Raw genomic sequence first — 27691 nt, 5'->3', positions numbered from 1 at the left:
AACACAAACTAGGTATTTAAACATAGTACATTGTACACTTGCTATTGGTAGAACACAAACTAGGTATTTAAACATAGTACATTGTACACTTGCTATTGGTAGAACACAAACTAGGTATTTAAACATAGTACATTGTACACTTGCTATTGGTAGAACTCAAACTAGGTATTTAAACATAGTACATTGTACACTTGCTATTGGTAGAACTCAAACTAGGTATTTAAACATAGTACATTGTACACTTGCTATTGGTAGAACACAAACTAGGTATTTAAACATAGTACATTGTACACTTGCTATTGGTAGAACACAAACTAGGTATTTAAACATAGTACATTGTACACTTGCTATTGGTAGAACACAAACTAGGTATTTAAACATAGTACATTGTACACTTGCTATTGGTAGAACTCAAACTAGGTATTTAAACATAGTACATTGTACACTTGCTATTGGTAGAACTCAAACTAGGTATTTAAACATAGTACATTGTACACTTGCTATTGGTAGAACTCAAACTAGGTATTTAAACATAGTACATTGTACACTTGCTATTGGTAGAACTCAAACTAGGTATTTAAACATAGTACATTGTACACTTGCTATTGGTAGAACTCAAACTAGGTATTTAAACATAGTACATTGTACACTTGCTATTGGTAGAACACAAACTAGGTATTTAAACATAGTACATTGTACACTTACTATTGGTAGAACTCAAACTAGGTATTTAAACATAGTACATTGTACACTTGCTATTGGTAAAACTCAAACTAGGTATTTAAACATAGTACATTGTACACTTACTATTGGTAAAACACAAACTAGGTATTTAAACATAGTACATTGTACACTTGCTATTGGTAGAACTCAAACTAGGTATTTAAACATAGTACATTGTACACTTGCTATTGGTAGAACTCAAACTAGGTATTTAAACATAGTACATTGTACACTTACTATTGGTAGAACTCAAACTAGGTATTTAAACATAGTACATTGTACACTTGCTATTGGTAGAACTCAAACTAGGTATTTAAACATAGTACATTGTACACTTACTATTGGTAGAACTCAAACTAGGTATTTAAACATAGTACATTGTACACTTGCTATTGGTAGAACTCAAACTAGGTATTTAAACATAGTACATTGTACACTTGCTATTGGTAAAACACAAACTAGGTATTTAAACATAGTACATTGTACACTTGCTATTGGTAGAACACAAACTAGGTATTTAAACATAGTACATTGTACACTTGCTATTGGTAGAACACAAACTAGGTATTTAAACATAGTACATTGTACACTTACTATTGGTAGAACTCAAACTAGGTATTTAAACATAGTACATTGTACACTTGCTATTGGTAAAACACAAACTAGGTATTTAAACATAGTATATTGTACACTTACTATTGGTAGAACACAAACTAGGTATTTAAACATAGTACATTGTACACTTGCTATTGGTAGAACACAAACTAGGTATTTAAACATAGTACATTGTACACTTGCTATTGGTAAAACACAAACTAGGTATTTAAACATAGTACATTGTACACTTGCTATTGGTAGAACACAAACTAGGTATTTAAACATAGTACATTGTACACTTACTATTGGTAGAACTCAAACTAGGTATTTAAACATAGTACATTGTACACTTACTATTGGTAGAACTCAAACTAGGTATTTAAACATAGTACATTGTACACTTGCTATTGGTAAAACACAAACTAGGTATTTAAACATAGTATATTGTACACTTACTATTGGTAGAACACAAACTAGGTATTTAAACATAGTACATTGTACACTTGCTATTGGTAGAACACAAACTAGGTATTTAAACATAGTACATTGTACACTTGCTATTGGTAAAACACAAACTAGGTATTTAAACATAGTATATTGTACACTTACTATTGGTAGAACACAAACTAGGTATTTAAACATAGTACATTGTACACTTGCTATTGGTAGAACTCAAACTAGGTATTTAAACATAGTATATTGTACACTTGCTATTGGTAAAACTCAAACTAGGTATTTAAACATAGTACATTGTACACTTGCTATTGGTAGAACTCAAACTAGGTATTTAAACATAGTACATTGTACACTTGCTATTGGTAGAACTCAAACTAGGTATTTAAACATAGTACATTGTACACTTGCTATTGGTAAAACTCAAACTAGGTATTTAAACATAGTACATTGTACACTTGCTATTGGTAGAACTCAAACTAGGTATTTAAACATAGTATATTGTACACTTGCTATTGGTAAAACTCAAACTAGGTATTTAAACATAGTACATTGTACACTTGCTATTGGTAGAACTCAAACTAGGTATTTAAACATAGTACATTGTACACTTGCTATTGGTAGAACTCAAACTAGGTATTTAAACATAGTACATTGTACACTTACTATTGGTAGAACTCAAACTTACTATTGGTAGAACTCAAACTTACTATTGGTAGAACACAAACTAGGTATTTAAACATAGTACATTGTACACTTGCTATTGGTAGAACACAAACTAGGTATTTAAACATAGTACATTGTACACTTGCTATTGGTAAAACTCAAACTAGGTATTTAAACATAGTACATTGTACACTTGCTATTGGTAAAACTCAAACTAGGTATTTAAACATAGTACATTGTACACTTGCTATTGGTAGAACTCAAACTTACTATTGGTAAAACTCAAACTTACTATTGGTAGAACTCAAACTAGGTATTTAAACATAGTACATTGTACACTTGCTATTGGTAGAACTCAAACTTACTATTGGTAAAACTCAAACTTACTATTGGTAGAACTCAAACTTACTATTGGTAGAACTCAAACTTACTATTGGTAGAACTCAAACTTACTATTGGTAAAACTCAAACTTACTATTGGTAAAACTCAAACTTACTATTGGTAAAACTCAAACTAGGTATTTAAACATAGTACATTGTACACTTGCTATTGGTAAAACACAAACTAGGTATTTAAACATAGTACATTGTACACTTGCTATTGGTAGAACACAAACTAGGTATTTAAACATAGTACATTGTACACTTGCTATTGGTAGAACACAAACTAGGTATTTAAACATAGTACATTGTACACTTACTATTGGTAGAACTCAAACTAGGTATTTAAACATAGTACATTGTACACTTGCTATTGGTAAAACACAAACTAGGTATTTAAACATAGTATATTGTACACTTACTATTGGTAGAACACAAACTAGGTATTTAAACATAGTACATTGTACACTTGCTATTGGTAGAACACAAACTAGGTATTTAAACATAGTACATTGTACACTTGCTATTGGTAAAACACAAACTAGGTATTTAAACATAGTATATTGTACACTTACTATTGGTAGAACACAAACTAGGTATTTAAACATAGTACATTGTACACTTGCTATTGGTAGAACTCAAACTAGGTATTTAAACATAGTATATTGTACACTTGCTATTGGTAAAACTCAAACTAGGTATTTAAACATAGTACATTGTACACTTGCTATTGGTAGAACTCAAACTAGGTATTTAAACATAGTACATTGTACACTTGCTATTGGTAGAACTCAAACTAGGTATTTAAACATAGTACATTGTACACTTGCTATTGGTAAAACTCAAACTAGGTATTTAAACATAGTACATTGTACACTTGCTATTGGTAGAACTCAAACTAGGTATTTAAACATAGTATATTGTACACTTGCTATTGGTAAAACTCAAACTAGGTATTTAAACATAGTACATTGTACACTTGCTATTGGTAGAACTCAAACTAGGTATTTAAACATAGTACATTGTACACTTGCTATTGGTAGAACTCAAACTAGGTATTTAAACATAGTACATTGTACACTTACTATTGGTAGAACTCAAACTTACTATTGGTAGAACTCAAACTTACTATTGGTAGAACACAAACTAGGTATTTAAACATAGTACATTGTACACTTGCTATTGGTAGAACACAAACTAGGTATTTAAACATAGTACATTGTACACTTGCTATTGGTAAAACTCAAACTAGGTATTTAAACATAGTACATTGTACACTTGCTATTGGTAAAACTCAAACTAGGTATTTAAACATAGTACATTGTACACTTGCTATTGGTAGAACTCAAACTTACTATTGGTAAAACTCAAACTTACTATTGGTAGAACTCAAACTAGGTATTTAAACATAGTACATTGTACACTTGCTATTGGTAGAACTCAAACTTACTATTGGTAAAACTCAAACTTACTATTGGTAGAACTCAAACTTACTATTGGTAGAACTCAAACTTACTATTGGTAGAACTCAAACTTACTATTGGTAAAACTCAAACTTACTATTGGTAAAACTCAAACTTACTATTGGTAAAACTCAAACTAGGTATTTAAACATAGTACATTGTACACTTGCTATTGGTAGAACTCAAACTTACTATTGGTAGAACTCAAACTTACTATTGGTAGAACTCAAACTTACTATTGGTAGAACTCAAACTTACTATTGGTAGAACTCAAACTTACTATTGGTAAAACTCAAACTTACTATTGGTAGAACTCAAACTTACTATTGGTAGAACTCAAACTTACTATTGGTAGAACTCAAACTTACTATTGGTAGAACTCAAACTTACTATTGGTAGAACTCAAACTTACTATTGGTAGAACTCAAACTTGCTATTGGTAGAACTCAAACTTACTATTGGTAGAACTCAAACTTACTATTGGTAGAACTCAAACTTACTATTGGTAGAACTCAAACTTACTATTGGTAGAACTCAAACTTGCTATTGGTAGAACTCAAACTTACTATTGGTAGAACTCAAACTTACTATTGGTAGAACTCAAACTTACTATTGGTAGAACTCAAACTTACTATTGGTAAAACTCAAACTTACTATTGGTAGAACTCAAACTTACTATTGGTAGAACTCAAACTTACTATTGGTAGAACTCAAACTTGCTATTGGTAGAACTCAAACTTACTATTGGTAGAACTCAAACTTACTATTGGTAGAACTCAAACTTACTATTGGTAGAACTCAAACTTACTATTGGTAGAACTCAAACTTACTATTGGTAGAACTCAAACTTACTATTGGTAGAACTCAAACTTACTATTGGTAGAACTCAAACTTACTATTGGTAGAACTCAAACTTACTATTGGTAGAACTCAAACTTGCTATTGGTAGAACTCAAACTTACTATTGGTAGAACTCAAACTTACTATTGGTAGAACTCAAACTTACTATTGGTAGAACTCAAACTTACTATTGGTAAAACTCAAACTTACTATTGGTAGAACTCAAACTTACTATTGGTAGAACTCAAACTTACTATTGGTAAAACTCAAACTTACTATTGGTAGAACTCAAACTTACTATTGGTAAAACTCAAACTTATTATTGGTAAAACTCAAACTTACTATTGGTAGAACTCAAACTTACTATTGGTAGAACTCAAACTCACTATTGGTAAAACTCAAACTTACTATTGGTAGAACTCAAACTTACTATTGGTAGAACTCAAACTTACTATTGGTAGAACTCAAACTTACTATTGGTAGAACTCAAACTTACTATTGGTAGAACTCAAACTTACTATTGGTAGAACTCAAACTTACTATTGGTAGAACTCAAACTTACTATTGGTAGAACTCAAACTTACTATTGGTAGAACTCAAACTTACTATTGGTAGAACTCAAACTTACTATTGGTAGAACTCAAACTTACTATTGGTAGAACTCAAACTTACTATTGGTAGAACTCAAACTTACTATTGGTAGAACTCAAACTTACTATTGGTAGAACTCAAACTTACTATTGGTAGAACTCAAACTTACTATTGGTAGAACTCAAACTTACTGTTGGTAGAACTCAAACTTACTGTTGGTAGAACTCAAACTTACTATTGGTAGAACTCAAACTTACTATTGGTAGAACTCAAACTAGGTATTTAGACATAGTACATTGTATATTAATATGTGAATACTAAATTGTTGAGGAAAGCCCTATCAATACCATAACTATAGTAACAACACCACAACAGGATGTCAAAGCTTAAAATACAATGTAGTGCCAATGGCATTGTAGCATAACTATAGAGTTTGTGATAATTAAAAAAAAAAAATGTTTATCCACACGCCAATTGATCCTAGTTGGTACCCATGCAATATGGACCATCATTTTATCGCTGTGACTTTAAAATTGTTTTTTATCTATGCTACTTGTCTAATTATCCATTGTTACCTCTGCCATAATATACATCATAATTTGGTTGTTGCTATGGGTATAGTCTCATTGCTAGGTTGACATGTACACGTGTTCACTAAATGGAAATGTATCCACTTGCCTAACCAACTCTTTGCCTAATCAACTTACCTTTACAATAGCCACAACAATTTGGCTGTTTCTATGGATCTAGCCGTTTTGCTAGGATCATTTCTTAGATCTTTCTTCACATCCCTACCCATCCAGATTTCAGCTCCATTCAACAAGTATTTTTTTCAAGATGCAAGCTTTTGACCAAAGTTTATATTATTAGACGTACTTTGAATATTACTGATGGAATCATGTCATGAACACTTCATCTTTATCTACACATTGCCAGATACATCCGGGATTCCCTATTAAATTTCAGCCCACTGATCTACCCAGATACATCCGGGATTCCCTATTAAATTTCAGCCCACTGATCTACCCAGATACATCCGGGATTCCCTATTAAATTTCAGCCCACTGATCTACCCAGATACATCCAGGATTCCCTACTAAATTTCAGCCCACTGATCTACCCAGATACATCCGGGATTCCCTATTAAATTTCAGCCCACTGATCTACCCAGATACATCCGGGATTCCCTATTAAATTTCAGCCCACTGATCTACCCAGATACATCCGGGATTCCCTATTAAATTTCAGCCCACTGATCTACCCAGATACATCCAGGATTCCCTACTAAATTTCAGCCCACTGATCTACCCAGATACATCCGGGATTCCCTATTAAATTTCAGCCCACTGATCTACCCAGATACATCCGGGATTCCCTATTAAATTTCAGCCCACTGATCTACCCAGATACATCCGGGATTCCCTATTAAATTTCAGCCCACTGATCTACCCAGATACATCCAGGATTCCCTATTAAATTTCAGCCCACTGATCTACCCAGATACATCCGGGATTCCCTATTAAATTTCAGCCCACTGATCTACCCAGTAGTTTTTTAATTGAAGGTTTATGACCAAAAAGTGACATTTTTATAACTAATTTGGATATCACTGAAGGGATCAATCACATTGTCATGAAATATCCTTCATCTGCATATCCCCAACAAATATCTGCAAATGTGTCTTGCAATTTCAGAGTTTAAGTTTTTTTTACCAGAAATCACATTTTTTGGCCAAAAACACACATCTCTGATGTGATCATTTTCATTTGAACAATTTCCTATCTACACACCCTAAGTAATACCATCAAAATCACTGGCTCTGATGACATGCCTTTCTAAACTGCAATACATGTTGGTAGGAAAATATTTTTTTCTGAAGTACTAATCACACAGTGCAATCATCCATATATTTAGACTTGTGAATTCTATGTAGTGGGGGGTTAGAGATCAATCTGGTGCCATGCAGAGCTGAATCTCAACAACTGAAATTTACATATGGGGTTAGAGGTCATACAGATTATCAAAGGTTAGATTTACCATACCAGTCCCATGCCTAGTTGAATCATAAGATACCAAATTTACCTTGGGATCTGATTTTTGTAGCTGGAAATGATGGTAATAAGGTAGTCTGTGAGGTGATGTCTCCCCGGTGTACCGGGAAAGAACTTTTACCTGGTGTCTTGGGCCTTGCTGGTGGTTCGAGATCATCCAGTAATTGGTTAAGACGATTGCGGAGATCAGTGACTTCTTTACGTAAATATTTAACCTGATCACTCTCTAATGGTCTCGGTTGACCATTCACTGAAAAAAATTTAAATTACACAATATTTCAAAAACAAAACTAAGCAAGTGACGTACATGTATACTTCCTGTCTTACAGGAATTGATCCAATATCAAAAATTTAAGGGATGTAGTTCAATGCATGCTTACCGGACACTCTGTATCATCTTTCACAGAGTGCAATAAACTTTGTATTACCCTTTATAGAGTGCAATAAACTTTGTATTACCCTTTATAGAGTGCAATAAACTTTGTATTACCCTTTATAGAGTGCAATAAACTTTGTATTACCCTTTACAGAGTGCAATAAACTTTGTATTACCCTTTATAGAGTGCAATAAACTTTGTATTACCCTTTATAGAGTGCAATAAACTTTGTATTACCCTTTATAGAGTGCAATAAACTTTGTATTACCCTTTACAGAGTGCAATAAACTTTGTATTACCCTTTATAGAGTGCAATAAACTTTGTATTACCCTTTATAGAGTGCAATAAACTTTGCATTACCCTTTATAGAGTGCAATAAACTTTGTATTACCCTTTACAGAGTGCAATAAACTTTGTATTACCCTTTATAGAGTGCAATAAACTTTGTATTACCCTTTATAGAGTGCAATAAACTTTGTATTACCCTTTACAGAGTGCAATAAACTTTGTATTACCTTTTATAGAGTGTAATAAACTTTGCATTACCCTTTATAGAGTGCAATAAACTTTGTATTACCTTTTATAGAGTGCAATAAACCTTGTATCACCCTTTTTAGAGGCAATAAGCCTTGCGTTACCCTTGAAGATAAATAAACCTTGTATTCTTTCACAGAGTGCAATAAACTTTGTATTACCCTTTATAGAGTGCAATAAACTTTGTATTACCCTTTATAGAGTGCAATACACTTTGTATTACCCTTTTTAGAGGCAATAAGCCTTCTATTACCTACCCTTTGAAGAAAAATAAACCTTGTATTACCCTTTATAGCACATTAATTACCCTTTATGAAATGTTGAGCTCCTGTTGAGGTGACAGATAAAATCAAAGCTCACTAACTTACCAAATAAAGTTAACTTGAGAATTCTACTACACTGTATGGCAAAAGAAAGGTCTGAGTTATCACATATTGTAATTAAATCACCATCTGTGAATAGAAAACATGTCCATATTAGTCAGTTGTCAATAAAATGTACAATATAACAAGTCTTCATGAAAAACATATCCCACATATCTCACCAAGTTTCAGTCTCACTGACCAAGTACTTTTGGAGATATGTTTTTGACCAAAAGTCACATTTTTACACCTAATTTGCATATCACTGATGAGATCATTATATGCTTAATATTTCTTTGTATATATTTCTTCATATGCTGTCGCCCTCATGGCCAGTCAACATGTGTACATTACTTCTCCTTAGGTTGTTATCTACCAACTATTTCCCTCAGCTTTCAGCCTTGGGAAACATTTCCAACATCACATCCTTCTGGTATACATGTACTACATGTACATGTAGATGGCTACTACCCTGGTAGTCCTTTCATAGCCAGGCAATAAGTGATAAATAACAACTACTTTCACTTACTTCAAATGATGTAAGGTGTCTTACCTTCATCCTTATATTTGATTGCAACTTCATCGTTACTATTGAGACGACCTCTGAATACTCTCTGCATCATAAGAACTAGTTCATCATATGTAATATCTTCATTATGTATAGGTATTCGTCGTATATCATCCCCTAGTTGCACTTTAATGATAAGTTTATTACTCAGGTCAATTTGTGGAAAACCACCATCATTATGTCTAGTATGGGAATCCATCCTTTCTAGTCTTTCAATGTGATGTCACACTTCACACTCCTGTAGAACAAAAAATACATTTTAATGTTTATCTTTTCAACTGAGATGTTTGGATACTGGTAAAGTTTGATTGCTTGTAACAACAGCATGCCAAGAACATGTTGTTCATTACACCATGCACAAGCCAAGCAATGGCGTTGTATGTAGCACAACTGTACAGTTTTTAAAAATGTTTATCCATATGCTAGTCCATGCTAACAATAGGTGTTCATTTGCTGAATCCAGTTGCCTATCCAACCATGTTGCTATCTTTGCGATATACATGATCATTTGGCTGATTCTATGGGCGTGGTCATGTTGCTATATATATTTGCATACATTTTAGAATGTTTTTGCTCACCTGTGTATGAATTCCTGATATTATCTTTGCAATAAACGTGATCATTTGACTGTTGCTATGGGCGTGATCTTGTTGCTAGGCACATTTACATACATGTTATGAATGTTTATTCATTTGCCTATTAATCCCAACTGTTATCTTCACAATATATGTGATCATTTGGCTGTTGCTATGGACGTGGTCTTGTTGCTAGGCACATTTGCATACATTTTATGAATGTTTATTCATTTGTCTTTCAATTCCTGTATCTTTGCAATATACGTGATCATTTGGATGTTGCTATGGGCGTGGTCTTGTTGCTAGGCAAATTTGCATACATTTTTTAATGTTTATTCAATTGTCTATTAATCCCTGTTGTTATCTTTGTGAAATACACGACCATTTGGCTGTTGCTATGGGCGTGGTCATGGTTGCTAGGGATATTTGCATATATTTTTTGAATGTTTACTCTCTTGCCTACCAGAAGATGTTATTTAACCAAAATATACTGCCATTTGGTTGTTGCTAAGGGCGTGGTCATGGTTGCTATGGCCAATTTTGTCAAAATGTTTTGATGAAAATCTGCAGAATAACACTTTCCGAAACATCTTACCAAGTTTCAGTCTCACTGACCAAGTACTTTTTGAGATACAAGTTTTTGACCAAAATTCACATTTTTAAACCTAATTTGCATATCACTGATGAGATCATAATATGCTTAATATTTCTTCATCTACACACCTCCAGATGTATCCCCATTAAATTTCAGCCCAATCTGCTCAGTAGTTTTGGAATTAAAGATTTTTGACCAAAAAGACACATTTTTAGCCCTAATTTGCATATCACTGATGGCATCATCATGTCATGAACAATTCTTAATCTAAACACCCTTAGGAATGTTCCCACCAAATTTCAGACCGATCTGCAGGGTTCGACACTGGAGTAAAAAACTCACTATCCCACAGGACTAGTAAACTATCCCACAGGACTAGTAAAATTGATACATGTAACACAGTGGTCCTGCCAAAAATTTGGTGGTCCTGTCTTTAAGTGCTTTCACTTGTTGACTTAGGCTCTTTATCTCTCTTAGTTTTTGCTCTACTTCTAATTCACCTTTTCAAACCCCATATTTATTTCAAACACTGTGTTCCAATTGAACTGTCTATTTCTTTGTAGTTGTTTGTGCATCATCAGCTCCATACTGTAATTTTGTTCTTTTTTTTATGTTTTGGAGCTTCTTCTTTGTTTTTTGTTGCTTTCTTTGATTAGTTTGTCTTAATTTTTTTTTGGGGGGGAGGGTAATAAGATATGATGTGGTCTTATTTCTAGGTTAAATACTACATAACATTTCTGGTACACATTGATCTGACTATTGCATTTTTAAAAGACAAAAAAATTACTTTCCTATAGAGCAAGTCTTAATAGTGTCGTCCTTAGAGCATATTAGAATGTATTTACAACATAAAAATAAATAAACTTGAAGGTTACCAGCAGTTAGAGTAAAATTTCGTTACTAATTGTAAAAGTCACTTTGTCTATTTTCGTGTCCATGTACTTCCAGGTTGACATAAATGTTAAACATGATACAGTTACTAAGAAATGACAAAAACACTCGCAAAATAAAGTTCAGGATTTTAATTTTTCAAACTGAATATCCACTACACATTCAATAACTGGTTTCGTGTATTTAGAAATGTCCCCCATAACACGACCTCACAACACGGTATGGAACACGGAATACGGAACATGGAATCGAGTCACTGTTACAAGCTAAGTTAGCAGTACTACTACCATGGTTTCATTGTAGGCTGTAAGTTGTACCGGTAAAAATTACGATCATCACATTCTTGCTGAATAAACTCATTGAAATAACAACACAATCAAATTGCGTCTTCGATTTTGACAGCCGCCATTATTATGATTGAGCTTCACTTTAATAGTCAGTTACGTTGAACATGGCCGGGCGAACGCTGACGTCCACGTCCAATTTGTACAGCGTTTTTATAAAGGGAGCTCAGAAACGTAGTTTAAATACCAACTGATCTGAAAATTACTGTTTAGCAAGACTACGCACTTGTACATAAATACGAAATCACGGCAACAAAAATTTCAACCTATTAAAGTTTAGCTTTCCTGAGAAAACTAATCAAAAAGTGTGATTGAAAAATCAATGGGCAAAGATTGAGTTTAGCATTAACGTTTTCGTTGGCTACTTTGATTGTACATCACGTACTGTGATTGTCCATTAATTTATTCATGAATATTAATATATATCTACTCTACGATTCAACAGTAAATACTGCAGTGCACAAACTAACTTCCATGACACGAATGGCAGTGTGAACTTTTAATTTGAAAGAGACACAGTTGTAAAAGCCTTTGATACAAATTTTGTGTCACTGAAGAGAACTGTTAACTCAGTATACACCAAGATATTCTTTTTTCTTGAACGATGCCATAACGTGTGAACCATGTTCACCTCAGACGAAGAGCATGGTGTAGTGAACGGTAAATTCACGTACTGTGTTCAATCTAGTAATGAAGCTCAAAAAAAAAAGTTTCAGTTTTCGTGAGAATGAAATGGTGACGTGGCAGTTTTCATTTATCTAAGTGAAGTTTTCAGTACAGACTGTCCACTGATGTGGTCTATTTGATCATCCAATGAGGGAAGACGCTTCACCATAATGACAATGCTGTCAATGGAAACCCTTTCTAACCACGTCTGTTAATAAGTAATCACTCACATGGATAAGTAACAATAATATCGTGAAGTTTCTAAACTACCCAAGACGTGCTCTCCACATCAGGAAATGGTCATGGGTCACATGAAACTGTTGAAACGTTATGCATATGATGGGTCATATTCAAATTTCACAGGTCACACTGCACATTGAGATTTAGAAAATAGTTACAAGAAGAACAGACTAAATCTTAGATGTCTTGTTCTACAACTTCAAAGCAAGGATGATAACCATACGTTTGCCAACAGTAAGCCCCATTTGTCCCCTGTCTATGAAGCATACATAAAAAAATGTGTCCCAAGTGTCAAATATGGCATCAAATACGCACAAATAACACATTAACGTGACTTCTGATGCAAACATCATCCACACAGACAAACAGACAGACAGACACTTTGCCATGCCTACAGCACTACTGAACCTTACAAGTTCAGTTGTGCTAAAAATGACATTTTTTTTTACCCAAATCTCACACCTGTGATGCAATCATTTTGTCCTGAACAATTTTCCAACTAGACACCAAAAGTAATGTCCCCGCCAAATACAAAGGTAATAGGTCAAGAAGTTTTTGAGTTTAAGTTGTTTACACACACACGATACATGCACACACACAGATGATACACGCACACACACACACACACACACACACACATACACACATGATACATGCACACACACACACACACACACAATACATGCACACACACACACACGATACACACACACACACACTCACACACACGATACATGCACACACACACACACACACACACGATACACACACGATCCATGTGCAATGGGTAAAGGTAATTAATCTAAAAACTAAAGTTTGTTGCATCCATTACATTCATACTAGTGTGTATAGTTTTTGGGGTGTTGTATATTTTTGCTTGTTACGATTCTATAAAATAGAAACAGGTGAAATACACTTAAAATGGCAAGTGCTAAGTAGGGTTGGGGTGGGAAACATAGTCAAGGCATAGTACTTAACCACAGTCTGTGTACTAACGAACATGTTGATGTCGACCTGTATTACTATTACAGGTAGATGTGTAGTTCTGTATCTGTATCTGTATCTGTATCTGTATCTGTATCTGTATCTGTATCTGTATCATAGACGTACAAGCACCAATACTGGTTGTATGTTGCGTACGTAGTCAAGTGTAGCGTGTGGGGCAACACAATCAAAGTACTAAGGAGCCCTAGTGTTAATAGCATTCAGTACAGTTTTCAAGGCTTATACAGGTATGTTGGGTACACAGCGAACTTCTTGAGGTACGTGTAGTGAGTTCCATAGTGGCAGTGTTTAGAGATATAATGAATGTCGATAACACTAACAGTCTTTACTTGGGGTTATCACTTTGTATTTATGAATGTCTGATTGCCTGGATATTGCGATTAAGCGTTAATTAGTGTGTCAGTCTTAAAGTAATTCCCATTTGAGTTTGTTCAATCATACTCATAGACCCTCCACCAACAGGATACGCAACTGCGGTAAACATCAAAGGATCTCTAAATGTTTATTGTACGATGTGTGTTTGCATACATTATGTTTCCGAGTTGTGTACACTCACTATGAATCAGTGATAGTTGCTAGCTATCTGACATGTTTTTGACGAAATTTTCTGACCATTTCGAAGTTTAGAACTGATTGAAGACCCCAACAAGATATATAGTATTTTAGGTAAATACATACATATACCATGTTCTCACTAGTGCAACGACGTTGTTGAAATGCAACGTTGTTTGATCGGTAAACACCGACGGATTAACTCTTAATCCGTACTGGCGTCCACAAGCAGTCATTTCGGTCGTTGTTTTGGGAGAATCGCCGGCGTAACGCGCCCTCTACGGATCAATATATGTATATGTTACAACGCATGGTAAACAAGAATGGCGGATGTGCATCATGTTGCTTCACTTTCATATGCGATCAAGACGTGTCCAACGCTTTAGTCGTCTTCTGGATCATGTTCATGAACAAGAGTTGCTTCCTTTGGTCACTAATGGGTATACCAAAATCTTGGTGTCATGTTAGATTCGGATGGTTTCATGACAAGTCAAGTAAATAACATCTGCAAATCAGCATACTTTGCATTATACAGGATTGGCAAAATCCGTTGCTTGATCGACGTTCCAACAGCGGAGAAGTTAATACATGCGTTTGTCACATCGCGACTAGATTACTGCAATACTATGCTATACGGAATCAACAACTACCAATTTCAAAAGATACAATCTGTACAGAACGCCGCTGCACGACTCATTACCTGTACAAAGAAATTCGATCACATAACACCTGTTCTACGTAATTTACATCGGCTGCCTGTTGAGAAACGAATTCAATTCAAGATCATTCTCCTGACATATAAAATTATCTCCGGCAAATGTCCAGATTATCTATGCTCGCTAATAGACATCAGAGTTCCTAGGCGCACACTTCGTTCATCGGAAGGATTACTTTTATCAAGACACGACACCAACACAACAACCAAAAACTATGGTTTCCGTGCCTTTTCCATCGCAGCACCAATCCTATGGAATAAACTACCTTTTAAAATCACTCCTAATTGTTCTATTGAATCTTTTAAACACACCCTGAAAACCCATCTTTTTAAAGTTCATTATGGAGTGTAAGATTTTAATTTTTTTCTCTCCGCTTTGTTTATGGCATTTTAATTATTTTTTCCCCATATTTTTTTTTTGCATGACGCATTGTAGTACTTTATTGTATGGCATTTTTTTTAGTATTTTATTAATCGGTACCTTTTATATGCAATCTTTTTCGTTATGTAAAGAGCACTGAGATGTAGTGTAGTGCGCTTTTTAAGAAATTAAATAATAAATAATAATACAAGGAATTTTGAACGACGCCGTAGGCGATCGACCATGCGTTTCATGTTCATGCTGTTTGGCTTTCTGAACAATGCTTTAACGCCAGTGAATAGAGCTTATATGATAATGATAGGAGTCGCACGTTGTTCTGCCATCCCATCTGTATCAGTCGTTGGCCTTGTGAACACTGATCAGAAGTAAAGGTCAGAGGTGGTTATATAGACGAATGTCGTCGCGAGAGGACATTTACGCCGTCATCACACGCTACGTTTGGAGGAATTTGCGTCGGCGCACCGTTGCAGGTCCAGCTGTTTACACCGGCGTTAATCTCCGCCGTTGTAGCAACGTTGTCAACTGTTCTGACACGTTTTTTCCGACGGTGTTGACATAAATTGATATAAATAACGTTGTCAACACCGTCGAAAAGGCTCTAGTGAGAACGACCCTATAGTCTTGTCGTGTATTTTGTTGTTCTATGGCATGAAAAGATGAATTGATTACATAAGCTGTCCATTGCTTGTGATTGTTGCAGTACGTTTTGAGTAGTGTTTCATTAGTTACCCGATTTCTCTCAGTCAGAAATGATTCATGAAATTTTGAGTCTATTTATTGATGCTTTTTATCACGTTTTAATATTTTAGGCTGTTTTCATTGATCAGGAGGAGGCATGTTATCACAACTACATCGAAATAAAACGTAAACATCCAATGCATGGTTGCCATTTTACCTCTATTGTCACGGATGATGTATTCACAGACAACGATACATTTCGTCAAAGACACGTCTCCAAAACATACTAGAGTACTAGACTTCAAATTTCTGGTTGCTAGTCGATTGTCTTTGCGGAATTTGAAACCTTACATCGTTCTCAGCCAATCCATGACGAACTAACTGAGAAAATGAGAAGTACTCCAACTTTGACTTGAGAGATTGTATTTACGCAGATTACCTTTCAAGTTGTGGTTCAATTTTAATATTTGAATGAATTGTAACCCATTTTTGACTTCTTTGAGTTGAAAAGTACAAATCTTTTATGTTCATGAGCGTAGTACATGTGCCAATGTGTTATGTAGGGCTATTAAAAAATGGCATAAAAATACTTGGCATTGTAGAAATGTATGAAATTCATATACACACCAGTTCGATCGATTATGTGTTTCACAAAACTGTACATTCATTCTTCAAATTCTAGAGGCAGGCATTGATTTAAAAATGTCTCATGCGATAGTCTGGGCAAAAGAAGCTGAATTGTAGATTTGTATCTAAACTTCCGATCTTTCTCACGCTTGTCGCATAAGTTTGGCCACTATCGGCCTGTCTACGTATTGAAAAAATCCATATTTTCTTCATAATTGTACATTATCATTTACATGATTTTGTATGGCTTCATGATATAACGTATCTTCGGACGATGCAATTGTGGCATGGGAACCCATTTAGCGGAGAGGAAAGTACTTCGTGTTGCCTATAAACATGGCGTACGACAGTATGAATGCTGCTATCCACTCGTTCAACTATCAAGTCCTTCCCTGTGTATACATTGCTGACAAAAATCAAAAACCATCGTCAAAGACACCAGAAAATTCATGATCCTCACTGGAAGACGGCATGCCATGCCATGATGTGTTGTGGTTATCAACATAAATTAGCATAACTGCGTATAAACTCTTCTCGTCTTTTGTGAGATTTTACGTACGATTTAGGTAGCGTTGTGAGGTTTTTACACCCCAGACAGAAAGTCTGCATTACCGCTATACGTAATCGGATTAATCATACATAATGTATGCAAACGCACATCGCTTCAAAGGAAATACTGCAGTTGCTTATCCAGTTGGTGGAGGGTCTATGGTTCAATATAGCAGTGATACTTGATTCCCTCCTGTAGTCTCTAACAGCAAAACAAGCAAGATATATCATGACAAGTTAATTGAGAACTAAAAAATTGAAAAAATACTACAACTACAATGTATGATGAAGCAAACTGAATCTTTACAATGCAACAATAACATTACAAAGCGATGTAGAACTTAACTGGTTTAGGTCGAAAAAATACAAATACATGTATCGGCCAACGATATGTTGTGTAACCTCCTGGAGGTAACTGTTCCTGCGTCATCTCAGTATCACGTTTGCTCACGTTTTAGACATCTTTTGAAAGATCTGTCGACTCCGTGTACGTAGGCAATCATTTTTACAAGGTAACAAGCGTGTACTTTTCATACAATACACATCGAAGTGATGCCGAAAAAATCTTGAGCATACATTATACCATGCTGGTGACAGGCGCCGGTCACTAGACACTCTGTAATTATATATGCTTGCACATGCATGTTGAGATTTCTTAATACATGCTAAAAGTAAATCGTAAACAAATGCTTTCCATCAGGGCTCGAAATTAGCGGTAGTCTCGCGTCAATTGACTACCAGTTTTTCCAAAATGACTACCAAGTTCGAAAACTGGTAGTCATCCTTAACTAACACGAAAATCCTGGGAACGCCAACCCACCGTATGCATGGAAGGCCTGCTGACAAGCTGGCGATGTAGCGTGAGCGCTAGACTCTAAAGCTACATGTGATTAGATACGACTGGCATGTTTGATATTGCTTGCTTTGTAATAAAGAACAGTGGCTTGGTAAAATTAAACAAATACATGTAGCTTATTAAGTTATATGTGATGTTACAAACGCCATAGCGTCTACTCAAACACAACACAGATAAGATTTGACAGGACCTTGCCTTGGCACGTACCATTTCTCTCTAGGGTTGGGTCATAGCAGGTTATTTGTTAATTTAAGGGAAAATGAAATTGATGGTGACCGTGTGTATTTTTGATTGTATGACGTTTTATCTTTTACAAAGTAAATAACAATAAATAGCATAAATGCTCAGATTTGAGAGCATTTATGTTATAAGTTTGACAAGCAACCCACACACCCGAAATGGAATGAGCCACTAATCATTATGTGTAAGTCACACCATAGTTGATTCAGTGAAATAAACTACAACATGGAAAGTACTTAATTTTGCTATGTGACTAGCGATTTAGTTAGCGTTTTGAAGTGCATTTCTGTCAATCTCTCAGTCCCGTCCTGTATATATGTTTGAGGCCAGTAACTGTTTGGTGTGTGTGTGTGTGTGTGTGTGTGTGTGTGTGTGTGTGTTTGTAGGGGGGGGGTGTTTATACATGTGTGTGTGTGTGTGTGTGTGTGTGTGTGTGTGTGTGTGTGTGTGTGTGTGTGTGTGTGTGTGTGTGTGTGACTGAATGTGTATATTTATTATGTACATGTTATGCCATTGCAAAATAAGAGCTTGGTACACACAATAATCATTTATATGATATTTACTTACGATGATACTAGTACGATATTACATGTAGTATTTTAGGACAGGTCAAATGTTTGCATAATATGAATGTCACTAATTTCATGAAAAAAACTCAGGTGTTATGAGAATATTTATTACTTATGATGTTTTGTTTATGCATAAATGATTAAATGCTGAAAAAAATGACAACCAAATCTTCCCTGTTGACTACAAGTTTTAAAAAGTACCAACTAAAAAAGTTAATTTCGAGCATAACCCTCATGTTTCCATCAAGACACCGATACACGCATCCACACCTTCACCGGCGTGAGTCGCAGTGAGTGCCAACGGGTCGTGAACCACGCCCGTCATCATTTTAGCGTAAAATCTACTACTGATATGCAGTATATGGTGTGAAATGTCGCATATGACGAGCCATTGTAAGGGACAAGCAGATAATATTGAAATTAAGAAGGAGACAGATTTCTCGTGACATTTGCATTACATTGATGACAGCGATGAATTCGACATAGTTTGTTTTGGTCATGCAAAACAGAAATTTTACAACACTTTGGCCCGATGATTATATCCAACAAATTCAATAAGGTATAACCAACGTACCTTATTCACTCCACACTCCTATCGTTAGTACAATGGATACACCACTATAAAATTGGTTTTAGTATCAATACTACAGCTTATAGTCTTGTTCTTGATACTGATAGAGCGGAAGTGATATGTCTGTGTGTCTCATTTAAAACGTGGAAAGGCCCTCTAGGTTAGTAATGACTAATAACAATTTTTCAAAATAACTGTTCTTATAATTTTCGCCCGCCCTTGATTGATATGTTGCGAAATAGCGTCCTCTCTGACAAGAATAAACAAGTTTCTCGACACCGATACTGTGTCTGTCGACATCATCTACAGTCATGGCAGCAACGACACTTGTTCACGAACAGAGCATTTCTTTAATAATATTGGGGGCCCGGGGGGGGGGGGGGTGGCTGAGTGTAAGAGAAGCTGAGAAAGGGCTTGTTTCCAGGAATCCAATAAAAAGATGATTGAAAGGAGGGAAAGGAGATGGAATAAAAGTACATAAACTCTTAAAATTAGTTTGTAAGTACGAAAAATATAAAATACTACAGCTGAAATAAAAAAATATTTTTGGCCTGAACGGCTTCCCATAAAGGAGAGACAAAGATGATTTTTTTTTTAATTATACCGACCCATAGTTTCCATGGAAAAAAGAGAATTTTTTTTTTTTTTTTTTTTTTTTTTTTTTTTTAATATGGTTACACTTATAAAAATACCAACTTTGGCGTGACTCATACAGACCAGGGCGAATATATAATTTGGTGGTTTTTTCGCGATTGCCGGCTTTATAATGTTATTATTGTTTTACTCTACATCTCAAGTTAATAAAGTTTTAATTATAACATATTACCATCAAAACGATCGTTTTCTCTGTCTGTTTGTCTTATTCCCACCGTTATCATTGTTATTCAAGTTTTAATACCAACTTTGAATTAATTAGTGTACAGCTAGAAGAAACTGGTTGGGTATTTGCCAAATCACAGACAACTCTTCTTAGTTGTCTGTGGCCAAATTAACATATTTCCATAACCAGTGTAAACATCTAAGCTTACTATCTGACTAATGGTAATACACGAAACCACTTTTAATATCTATCCAACAGACGCAGGGCTCGAAATTAATGCCGTCGCGCGGTACATTTTGCTGCAATGTAATAATAGTTCAGAATATTTCTATCATTTTCAAAATTATGCTTAAAATTGGTAAAAGTCATACTCCATTCCTAAAGAAAAAATTTCTTGACCAATTTTTAGCTTTAAATCAGTTGTATCATCGGGGAAATGACCGACTCCGTAATGGTAATGCGTTTCATGACCCATGACATGCGTAACGTTCCAATGTTTACATTATTACTTTTAATTACTTTTAAACAGTAAATCCAAAAGGAGTTCTGAGTTCTAGAAATGTTTACAGTTATCTGGTGGATTATTTTGACAAGTTCACACTGAAGAAAAATGTTTCATAGAAGTAATGATTTTATATGAATGAAAATTCCTCTAGCACACTGATGACAATCACGCAATACTGAAGTTCAAATTGGATAACTTGAAAAAAATTGTTAGCTTTGATTAATAGGACGAATGTATTAGTACTCCTGATAAAATCACACAATAGTTCATGGCTACAGATATACACCCATCAGGATGATAAGTATTCATCTTCTTACAAAGTTGTTCTACGAACTTGTCAACCTTGCTAAAATGAAGGAAAGAGGCCTGTAACAAGGAATTCAATAAAGAGAAGAGCAAAGAGGTTGTACGTAGAGCGACTGACAGGACAGAAAGGACAGAGAATAGAACGGAAAAAATACAGATTTTTTTCTTGCCCCCCCCCCCCTTTTTATTTTATTTCGCCCGCCCGCCCCGCCTGACTATTCCACTGGAGATGAGAAAAAAAAAGAAAAAAGGTCACCCTAAGCTGGAAGAGCTTTTGAGATTGGGATATGTCCACCTCTTTTTGTTTGTTTGTTTGTTTGGTTTTTTTTTTTGTGTGTGTGTGTGTGTGTGTGTGTGTGTGTGTGTGTGTGTGTGTGTGTGTGTATGTGTGTGTGTAGGGGGGGGGTTCTAGGGGGTCTCCCCCTAGAAGTCCTGGAGGATTTCAACTCTTAAAGCCAATTTTCAGGCTATTCACAGACACTTTCAGACAATAATTTGCAAGCTTTACAAGACAGCTCTAACATATAAAAAGCAACTACATAAGGTTGAAACATTTTTGAAATAAAGTTTCATAGTATCTTAACAGTAAGAGGTGGAGGGAAGAACTTTGATTTGAGACTGGGACATGTCTACCTCTTATGGGGGTCCTAGGGGGTCTCCCCCTAGACGCTTTTGAATTGAAGTTTTGTTTTGTTTTGTTTTTTACCAATTTTGGCGAATCTTATTGTTGGTTTAACCATGGAAGTATAACACCACCCATGGTTTAACGAATGAGTGGCCTCTGGGGTGAGGGAGTCCAAGAGGTTCCCCCCCCCCTGGCATATCTGGAGTTTTTTGTTTCTATTTAGGCAATTTTTAGGTTATTCATAGCCTCTGAGGTAATATTGCCAAGCTTCGAAAAACTAAAGTAAACATAACTTTTAAAAATAAGTTTTCCATGTTATAAAAATGGGCCTGTAACATTGGTATAGGGGCATTGATATTGCATGTATAGTAAAGTCACTGGTATGTTAGAGCACTTTAGGAGGTCATGCCTAGTGTACAATAGAAACTTGAATTTGATTTGTATAGTGTCGATACATGTAGTGTCCGAAATAGAATGTATATTCATCCCTTCTGACAAATTCATACTGAAGAGACTAGAACAATTTAGATTAAGTTCTTTTATAAACTATCCAATAGTATGAAGACTACCATTACAAAACCTTCAAGTTCACTTTTGCCCCAAAGTGTAAGATAAGTGAAAAACTGATTGTGAAACAGCCAAACATTTACATGGCATGTTCTGTAACTAGTGTGGTAGCTACGTAATACATGTATATGTATAATTTTATGTATAGTTATGTTTGAACCCTTACATGAAGTAATATTTAAAAAATTTATGAAAGAAACAGAGACAAGAACAAATATATATATGTACCACAGGCTAACGAAACTGACTGGTCCTTGACATGTGTTTGAAAATGTTTGTCATGATCTGACAAGTGTCCTGGTTGGAGAGGTACGAGCAGGTTGAACAGTACACTCGAACCTGTGCATCATTTCCCTGCCAAGACATTTTTGTTCTAGCAGCAGTGGTCCATCTTTTTTTCCATCACCCACTCAGATCCGGATTTTTTTTCTTCAAGCAACTACATTTGGCATCCTCCCCCCCCCGAAATCTTCCAAGCCCTCCCCAGGATAAATGGTCCATCCTTTACTAAGAACATCCAACTTTCCCTGCTTACAAGCTACTAAGTTGGTGTATAACTTGCGGTTGAGTTGGTGAACTGTTGTCTTAATGGTATTAATTTATCCATGGCTCGGATGTCCTTCAATGGTGTATTAACTGGATCAGTTGACGATCAAAATAATCACGCTGTCGTAAGTGGTCCTGGATAGTTGTTCTCATGAGATGATTGGAACACTTAGAGCTAGTTGTTGTTCACAGGAACGTTGGAATTTCGTAGCCTTACCCAACAAGCATGTTTTGAACATCAGTTGGAAACCCTATATATAACCCTATATTGTACCATCGGTAATGTTGTGATAGGCACTTATTTATAGGGTCGCTATTGTGCCATCGATAACGTTGTGATAGGCGCTTAGGGAGCGAACAGTTTTTACGGCCGGGGGGGGGGCAAATCAGAGGGGGGGGGGGTCACCTTAATTTGGGACTCAAAGAGGGGGGGGGGGGTGTCATCATTTTTACGAAGTGAATAAAGGGAGGTCACCTTGTTTTCAACTAAACAAAATCATGAGCCACGCTCCTGTACTTAAATGTCCATACATATAATATCATAACTAGGCCAAAGCCCCTAAGCTCGCACAGCTGGGTAGATTCATTTGTGAGCGGCTGCCTCACGATGATATCATAGATAGCGCTCTCGGCATGGAGATTGCACATCGTACATAGAACGCGCATGCGTAGTCATTGTACCACAATGCATACTTGGGTAAAACCACCAAAAAAAACATCGCATAGTATATAGGACGCGCATGCGTACTAGTCATTGACCCGCTATGCTGCTGCTTGTGGGTGCTGTGCGAGCTATTAAACAAATAAATGTATGTGCATAAAATAAACCATAAACAAATAGCTATAAATATACATTCAAATATAACATAAACTCTGTCTCTTGATACATCCAATACATATGGTATGGTGTCACAACACTGCACCATGGCCACCTTTAAGCAACAGTTATTTGTTAGAAATTACTTCTCAATATTGCACGCCATGAGTTGCACTGTGTCATCTTGTGGTACAAAAACTTGCTTGTGTAGCTGTATATGTAACACATAAGAAATAAAATAACTTAAGATTTACTGGATTTACTGGCTCTAAAATCTGTTCCTCCATTGACCTGAACATGTGGAATTGTGTACAAACATAACCAATTTAGGACACTTTGAAATAATATGTGGCAAACACTGTGACTGAAAGTGCCTGACCCAGCCTGTGTCTAGATATTGGATATTCAATGTCCATGTGTATAGTTAGTCTAGTTCCTATACATTTTTGTACATATAATGTATGATAACTACAACCATCTCCATTAGAAGTCCCAAATTGATTTATGGTTGAGATCAATAGTTCAATGTAGGGTAAAAACTAAATTCTTTTAATGTTGGGTGGGGTGAGAGGAGGTCTTTTATAATGAAATCTGTTTTGTAACCCAATACAAACAATTCTAAAAATGTCAGAAAATGGGAAAAAAAATTGTTATGCATGGCACTAAAATACATTATTGTGCCAATAAAAAAGCTTTTTTTCCTCACTACATACTGGCTTTGTATTCATAGCACTACATAATACTACATACTGATTTGAAATTGATTGTGCTGTGTGCAACAATTTTACCAATTTAGTTAGAAGGGGATGGGACCAAGACTACTAAAAGAATTAGTTTTGTTACCTACTGATCTCACCCCTAATATGTTGATTTATCATACATGTACAAACTATTGAACTGTTACTTGGCATAGCTATAGTACCAACTACATGTCTTATCAAAAATAACTTTTCTGTGTTTATGTTTCACTTCTTCTCTGATACCAGTGACCATCACCAAGTTTAATACATGTTACCAGGCTACATGTGAAACCCCCTTTTGTCTTGTTATTGTTTTACACCATAAACTACCCCAAGAAAGAAATATATTCCAAGGTGAACACAATATCAATCAGATTCTCAGAGAATATATATTATGTGAATGACTGATAAACAAAGTTATAAACACAGACTTGTTTGATGATGATCAAGTAAAGGGCTACTTACTGTAGCCAGGACTTCTATAGTACTGACACGGTGCAAAGTTAGGAGGAAAATTAGATTTTACATCTCCCCTGGAATATCTAGTATCCACATTGAGTGACTGTATACTGTGAGTAAAATTTTGTCAGCAGATCATAATATTACATTTCCTTGGTATTAGAATGTATTTATTTTCAAGGCTATCATGTTGCCAGCAATATACTGGACAACATAGCCAATAGTAAGTGAATTGAATTAATAATCTAGTTTAGAAACTGCTGTAGTGTCAGAAAACATTTTTATGACATTTTTTAATTTCTATTCTGAAACCAATGACATTTATCACATTTCATTATTCAAAACCTTTCAAAAATCTTGGTTAAAATTAGCAGTGTGGGCAATGAATGGGGGGGGGTTGGAGTTTTGAGTCAGTGCCATGATTAAGCTGAACAATTATGCACAGGACAAACAAGTGCCTTGAGGAGTGCAAACGTGTACATGTATGGAAAGCCGCAGTTGTGTTAAGTCTAAAGAAAACAATATAGTGACTATATGATGTGAACATATCTTTATATGATGTAAACAATTCATTATATGATGCAAGTACATCATTATGTGTGACAGTTATTGACATGGGTTTACAAGTATATTAACTCCATTTATAATATTGTACTTGATAATTAGCTGAATTAATAAATATTAATAATTCACTAAATCTAAGAGATATCCTTGAACTTTTGGTTACTAAACCATGAATATTTTGTATGTCCGTGAACAGACAATCATACTTCTCATAGAGTTCCTGTCTAAAGAGCTTTATACATGTGAAACAATGGATTTTGGTTAGCAATTTACCAGATACACTTAAAATTACTGAAAATATAACATGTAAAATTAACTATGCAATGTGTGTTATTATGCTTTGAGAATAGAGTGTCTGTTGCAAGAACAAAAAGACTGTTTCTTGTCAACAGATGGGGGGGGGGGGGGTCATTGTGTTTTTTTAAGTACAACATGAACAAAAAGTCACCGGCCCACCTCCGGCCGTAAAAACTGATCGCTCCCTTATAGGGTCGCAATTAATTGTACCATCGGTAACGTTGTGATAGGCACTTATAGGGTCGCAAGTGTACTATTGGTAACATTGTGATAGGCGCTTATAGGGTTACAAGTGTACCATTAGTAACATTGTGAATTTCTTCTAATCCTGCCATAGAGGGAGTAGTTTTTTAAAATAATTTCACCAGAAAGAAGAAATATGGGGTCGGTTGGATCATGACAAACACTGATTTAAGTAAACATGGCTGTACGTATTAGCATAACCCTAAAATATCAGGGGATCGGGAAAGGTACAAATATTGAGACATTCAGTTTGCATCTGGCAGTAATTTAATTGGTGAAACCACTATATTACAGGCTTCACAGGGAGCCCAGGAACCATGTTACAAACAAAAAAAACAAACAAATCAATAAATCAAAAATAAATATACACGAACAAGTCTTCGTAGAAGACACAAGTCCGTCCCTTCATGTACTTTATGTGACTCTATGTGACTGAGTGGAGATTTTGGTGGCAACAAATGAATACTACAAAGTGTGGTCTCTGTGTATTAACGTTTTTGAGTTATGTGGTAAATCATGATTGTTCACTACAAATATGGCTGCCATGGAGTAAAAAGTGATATAAGCACCAAAAATAATGCATGTAGAAGTTTAATAGCATCTTGACAGTAAAAGGTAGAGGGAAAGTTTTGTATTGGGAACATATACATCTCTCATGGGGGTCCTAGAAGATCTGGAGGTTTATTGACACTTAAAGCCAATTTTGGGGCTATTCAGATTGTTTTGGGCAATAATTTCAAAGCTTTAGAAGACAGTACCAACCAACTACATAGGGTTGAATTTGTTGTTTTTAAAGTTTAATAGCATCTTGACAGTAAAAGGTAGGGAGGACAGCCTGAGATGGGGATATGTCATCTTCTGAAGGGGGTCCTACAGGTCTTCCCCTAGACGATCTGGAGGTTTTTTACTCTTTAAAGCCAATTTTTAGACTGTTCAATAGGCTATGCATACTGAATATTCATGATTCCTAACATTTTATTTTTTTCAGATAAATTGTCTTTTAAATTATTACAATTTGAAATAACATTGATTGTGAAAAGATGGAAAGGCATGTTGACCTCTGTCATTATGAGTGATTTTATAGATCAAAGACTAAATGTCATCAGTTACAGAAACTGTAAGTTTTATAAATCCTTAATCCAGGTTATAGCAGGTGAAACCATCCTCCTGAGTAGCAAGTGCAACACCCCCTGTGCACACAGAATACATGGCATTGTATGGGTAAACCATTCTCCTGAGTAGCAAGTGCAACACCCCCTGTGCACACAGAATACATGGCATTGTATGGGTAAACCATTCTCCTGAGTAGCAAGTGCAACACCCCCTGTGCACACAGAATACATGGCATTGTATGGGTAAACCATTCTCCTGAGTAGCAAGTGCAACACCACCTGTGCACACAGAATACATGGCATTGTATGGGTAAACCATTCTCGTGAGGAGGAAGTGCAGGGGCAACACCCCCTGTGTATGGGTAGATACATGATGATCTTGGAATCAAAAACTGGTCTATATACACAACTAAACACAGCATTGCTCT

The 27691-nt window shown here is 35.4% G+C and overlaps 1 protein-coding gene across 3 annotated transcripts in view; it reads right to left on the bottom strand.

The window, feature by feature from the left end:
* The window catches only part of LOC144432557 (uncharacterized), a 48092-nt gene extending 28312 nt beyond the window's left edge, over positions 1-19780 (bottom strand). For 2 of the 3 annotated variants that reach the window (XR_013480728.1, XM_078120797.1), the window contains exons 1-4: positions 19666-19780; positions 9593-9845; positions 9046-9129; positions 7797-8015 (exon numbers count right to left, since the gene is read on the bottom strand). Coding sequence is in view for 2 of the 3 variants with exons in the window: in XM_078120797.1 (XP_077976923.1) it covers positions 7797-8015; positions 9046-9129; positions 9593-9806 (517 nt within the window). In the remaining variant the exon portion in view is untranslated. The remainder of the gene's footprint in view (positions 1-7796; positions 8016-9045; positions 9130-9592; positions 9846-19665) is intronic. The other variant, XM_078120798.1, reaches the window with a different exon arrangement.
* Positions 19781-27691: the final 7911 nt, after the last annotated feature.

This window comes from Glandiceps talaboti, chromosome 3 (genome assembly GCF_964340395.1).
Source record: "Glandiceps talaboti chromosome 3, keGlaTala1.1, whole genome shotgun sequence".
Classification (NCBI taxonomy): domain Eukaryota; kingdom Metazoa; phylum Hemichordata; class Enteropneusta; family Spengelidae; genus Glandiceps; species Glandiceps talaboti.
The sequence above is the reverse complement of the archived record's forward strand: the minus strand, read 5'-3'. Positions and strand labels throughout refer to the sequence as shown.